Genomic DNA, 5,017 nt, shown 5'->3' with positions numbered 1-5,017 from the left:
GTAAGGCAGTTTATACTTTTTTTTTCTGGCTACACTCGAAGAGAAGACTACACTACAAGGCTATATTACTGCATTAATAAATAATTGCTTATTTTATTTAAATGAGAATATTTTCCTGCGATTACTCTATGAAGCAACATAACCACTATTGTGTCTCACTTTTGAAAATACAATTTGAGCGACATCAAACATTGTGTATCCATTTGATTTATATTTCTAAAAACATTTATTTTTTATATTATGTGAATCTCACCTGGTTTACGTTTGGGACGTGCGTTGCACGTGCATGCTTACTAGTTTTAAAAAGCTAGTGATTTCGCTAATTTCTGCGTGAGTTCGACGGTGAATACCTTTTTTTTAGACAAGACGGTGAAGATATAAGGGCCGCAGGCCTTGGTTTCGTCGTGCGCGCTACGACGCCGGAGAGCCCATGGCTGAAACAAGCATCTTTTCATTGGCCCGACAAATAGAACCACTCCTACTTCCTGAGCCCACCGGCGGCGGCTCTCCTGCAGCCGGCAGCCACGAGACAACGGCAGGGGCCAGCGATGGCGACGGCGGAGAACAAGAGGCCTCGGAGCAGCGGCGGCGTGGAGAGGCCGCCGAGTAGGAAGGAGGTACTCATACTTCTCCCCTTCCCCTCTTCCTCTTCTATCCCCGATCCCCTTTCCGCTCCCTGCGGCAAATTTCATTGCAACAATCTATTGTATGCTGACATGGTTTAATCCCGGCATTCGAGATTGGCGAGTAGGATGGAGCTGGCTGAGGCCGTAGCGCCAAGTTCAGCACACGCATTGTCCATGTGTTGATTCCGCGGAAACATGTTGAAAGTTGCATCACCTATACCTAGATTTTTTACTTTTCAGCAACACAGAGATTCAGTGAACACCTGGTGACTCTGGTCCCTGAATCCAGCTGTTTTTGTGATAATAGCAACCATGCCATGAATCAGCATTGTGAGAGAACTGATGGAGGTTATATGTATACTGGGAGCTCATGCAGATATCATGCTTTTGGATAGATATTGGGGAGGAAGAAGGCCATCAAAGAACTTATAAGGAAAGCTGTAGCTGTGAAGGATCATCTTGCGCAGTTCCCGGATTTTCATAAATACGAGCGAAGTGGTAACCTACGTTTGTCTTTCTGATGTAAATTTTCTGTGCTATAGGACAAGTAGCTGCTAATGTTCCATTTGGGTTCAGGACGCCTACTGTGTGTTTCCTGGATTCAGCTTTAGAGATTCAACAAAAGAAAATTGGATGCATCATTAGGCCTTAGCAATTGTACTCGAGACAACATTTCTTGCTTTGGGCCAAGCATTGTCTTTTTCTGGAGGAGAACTGCACTATAGCAGGCTGAACTCATATTTCTTATATTTAGGTTTTTCGATCTACTTGGAGTCTGGGCATGGCAATCAGCTTTCAGTGCCAACGAGGAAGTACATCCAAAATCTTCTCAAGGTTGAATACCTTACCTGCCTACTGCTTTAGGATGTTTGCATATGTACCTTTTTACAAGTAACCCATGATTATTGAATGTAACACTGGTAAACAATAATTTAGGCTAACATGAAGGGAACTTATGGATCAGAATGGCCTTCAGAAGAGAAAATTAAGCGCCGGGAAATGGTTGCCCCAGAAGCACGATATATCCTGATCTGCCAATATGCAGACAGTGATATTGCCAAATGTTTCATGAAGCAAGATTCAGGGGTGGAATGTGCACATGTGACATGCCGTGGAGGCCGCTTGCTTGGTTTTGTACACTACAGATTTGTTGTTGAAGAGGATGTGCCTGTTCTTTATGTGTATGAGCTACAATTGGAGTCTTCTGTCCAAGGGAAGGGGCTGGGGAAGTTCCTAATGCAGTTGATTGAACTTATAGCTTGCAAGGTGATCTGTTTTTTTGAAGTTCCTGATAGTTTATTGTTCTGTTCTTCAGAATATTATGTCAAGACATAGAGTGTCATGGAGTGGTCTGTGTCTTCTGGTTAATGCATTTTTTTTATTTTTGTTTCTTGCCCAATTACTATTCTGGTGACATCTCAGCTGGAATGATGATAAAAAATTGACCCAGAATGCATGTATGCTTGCAGAGCCAAATGGAGGCCGTGATGCTAACAGTTCAAAAATCTAATACAGATGCTATGGCTTTCTACAACAATTTGGGGTAAAGTCGTAAATTTGCATTTCATGTCAACAACTTATCTGAGGCGCACTGAATGGATGTACCTTCTGGTTGTTGGTTACTTATGGTGTCTCATTCACTTTGATTGCAATATTTTAATTCACTTATTCTATCTTGCAGATATGTAATATCCAGTACCTCGCCATCACGAGTGGATCCACTGGTATTACTTTACCAAGAAATAGTCTCCACAGGAACAAGATATTTGTATGTTGACTCCTTCATTTTCCACAGATTGGAATTCATAGAAGCTATGAGATCTTGTGCAAGACATTTGAATCTGAAGCCAAGTGCAAATTGGAGGTGTGTAGCATGTTCCATATTGTGTAGATCCACTGTTAACCTAGTAAGGTTACTGATTCCGATCATCTACGTGTCACTGATGTTATGAATTGGTTGTGTTGCTCCTCTTTTGCTTTGCACTAAAGCTTTATTACTTAGTACTGTCCACATGACCTATGATGTATGAACGTGTAGAGTAGGACTCTGCGTGATCTGCTACTGATTAAATTCGTGATATATTCAGTAGATGCTCTTCTACTGCATATGTACTCTTTTATCCCAGCTAATGAATGTGCATCACGGTGTAATGCGCAGGAAGGCAACTAATGCACGGGGGAGCACAACACGACTTTGGTTGCATAACAAGCTCTGGCGGGATGCGACAGCCCATGTTTTTGTGATTTATTTGGAGTAGTGCAGGATGTTTGGTTTTATATCTTCAGAGCCAAGGTTTGCCGTACCAAACTTGTGAATATTTGTTCCATTGGCAACTTTGACCATATTTACCTACCATTAATTAGTTTTGATGGCAAAATTTTGGTTTGGTCGTGTTTTCTTTGGCTCCCTGTTTAATTTCTAGAGCCAAATTTGGTTAGTTTATCAATGAGTTTTATCTGAAACTATTTTGCTGATACACTTTAGGAAACAAGCACGATGGTCCACCACATCTGATGTATATGGGGTAGACTTGGTCTAAGTTAAAGAAGTGAACATCGGACCAGTACACAAGTTGTTTCACATAGCTGAAGAGATTCACATATAACAAGTTCTCAATGGTGCATTGCTCAGTTCACGGTGCATCCTAGCGCTTTCTCCTTGGGGCTCTCTTCCCCTTGGCAATCGTCGCGCCGGGGCTCCAGTTGATCTCCCCTTCCTCTAGCTCCCCCTCCTTGTTCTCCTTCTCCCTGGATGTGGCAGCAGCAGCAGCAGCAGCAAGGGCCTGTGACCGTTTGAACCTGAGAATGAGCCTCTTGCGTGGCGGCAGGTCCTCCTCCTTGATATTCTCCGTGTCGTCGTCGACTTTGGCCTTGGCCTTGCTAACGCCGTGCTCGCTACGGAGCACCCCACACCTGGCACACATGTACTTTCTCCACTTGAAGGGGTACTTGGCCTGTTTGAACTCGGTGCAGAAACGCTCGCCCTCCTCTCCTGCAGATATCTTACTCTTGTTGGCGCTGCGCTCACCTTCATCTTCTGCAGAGAGCTTGCACTTGTCAGCGGATTGCTCACCCTTATCCCCTGCAGGGAGCTTGCTCTTGCTGGTGTCGTGCTTGCCCCCATCTCCTGCGGAGAGCTTGCTCTTGCAGGTGTTGTGCTCCTCACGGAGCATCCCACACCTAGCGCACATGTACCTTCTCCACTTGAAGGGGTACTTGGCCTGCTTGAACTCTGTGCAGATGCGGCGGCCCTCATCTCCTACGGAGAGCTTGCTCCGGCGGATCACGACGAGGAGCGGCTTGCCACTGCTTGTCGACATCCTCTCACTCTGTACTCTCTAGATCTAGTCCACACTCTTACTAAATCTCTTTCGAGTCTTACAGATCTGATATTGACGATGACCGTGATCAATCTCCTGAACAATGTACATGGATTTATTGGGATGCAAATTAATATCGTAGTACAGATTGGCATCGCCAAAGCAAACAGAAAGTAATTTCAGCATGCATGGGGCAGCACGGCGCCATGAGAACCGTAACGCCTGTGTGTGCACGAGTGTCTTGTGCAAGCGCTTGGCGTCCACTGCTAGTGCCAAAGCAGCACGCCCAGCCCATTGTTTCTTGCGGTGCTGGTGGTTGTTTCATATATGCATCCAACAACCAAAGGCATGGCTGATTGCTTTTGCGCTGGCGGTTGTGGTGCATTTCGTCTCTTTAGCTAGAACCCCTCTTGCTGACGCTATGGTGAGTCAGAGAAGTGCCTTTGTTTCTTAAAGCTAGATAGAAAAGGAAATGAGTCTATTTATCTCTGCATCAGGTTTTACAACACAAAGCACACTAGAATTCAGAGGCTGCAAACAAGAGACCTGAACCAGATTCAGAAGGGAGGAGCATAATGTAAATTTGACGGCCAGTGACTAGCATAGTTATATATATTCGTAAAAGGTATAGGAAAAAGAAACAAGCATATGGCCATGCTTATCTAATACTCCACACTATAGTTGGCAAACATTTAGAGTATGCCTAAAAGACCCATACCATGGAAACATGTACCATGTGATAAAAAGTTGTAAGATTAAACTGTTGAGGACCACGATAGCGATCTTTTTTCTAGTAATAATTAATGGCTGTGGTTTATCTGATATGTTGTAATGCTAGGCTGTAGATAGCAGGCTGGCATGTCGCCCAGTACGAACATACACTGCTGTGCGTAGTAAATCATTAAGGCCGCACTGAGGGTCAAGATTTGACTCTACTCATAGCAGTTTGGAAACTAATGCATAAATATATTTTTCTTGTATTTTCGTACCTATATATATGATCTTGTAGTCTCTCTTCACTAAACTGAAACCTGCAAGTCTTTTGTGTTTCCCGTTATCTAAGTACACTAC

The 5,017-nt window shown here is 44.0% G+C and overlaps 2 protein-coding genes across 2 annotated transcripts; one reads left to right on the top strand and one right to left on the bottom strand.

The window, feature by feature from the left end:
- The first annotated feature begins 471 nt into the window (after positions 1-471).
- LOC119325964 (N-alpha-acetyltransferase 40-like) lies at positions 472-3,559 on the top strand. The gene is made up of 8 exons (XM_037599683.1): positions 472-617; positions 1,022-1,124; positions 1,381-1,460; positions 1,563-1,892; positions 2,096-2,169; positions 2,308-2,350; positions 2,422-2,490; positions 2,785-3,559. The coding sequence occupies exons 1-8, from the start codon at positions 549-551 to the stop codon at positions 2,794-2,796; spliced, it is 780 nt and encodes a 259-aa protein (XP_037455580.1). The 5' UTR covers positions 472-548; the 3' UTR covers positions 2,797-3,559.
- On the bottom strand, positions 3,272-3,946 carry LOC119321352. The gene has a single exon (XM_037595071.1). It carries the CDS (start codon positions 3,944-3,946, stop codon positions 3,272-3,274), a length of 675 nt encoding a protein of 224 aa, XP_037450968.1.
- Between the last annotated feature and the right edge of the window lie 1,071 nt (positions 3,947-5,017).

The sequence above is a fragment of the Triticum dicoccoides genome, chromosome 6B (genome assembly GCF_002162155.2).
Source record: "Triticum dicoccoides isolate Atlit2015 ecotype Zavitan chromosome 6B, WEW_v2.0, whole genome shotgun sequence".
Classification (NCBI taxonomy): domain Eukaryota; kingdom Viridiplantae; phylum Streptophyta; class Magnoliopsida; order Poales; family Poaceae; genus Triticum; species Triticum dicoccoides.
The sequence above is the reverse complement of the archived record's forward strand: the minus strand, read 5'-3'. Positions and strand labels throughout refer to the sequence as shown.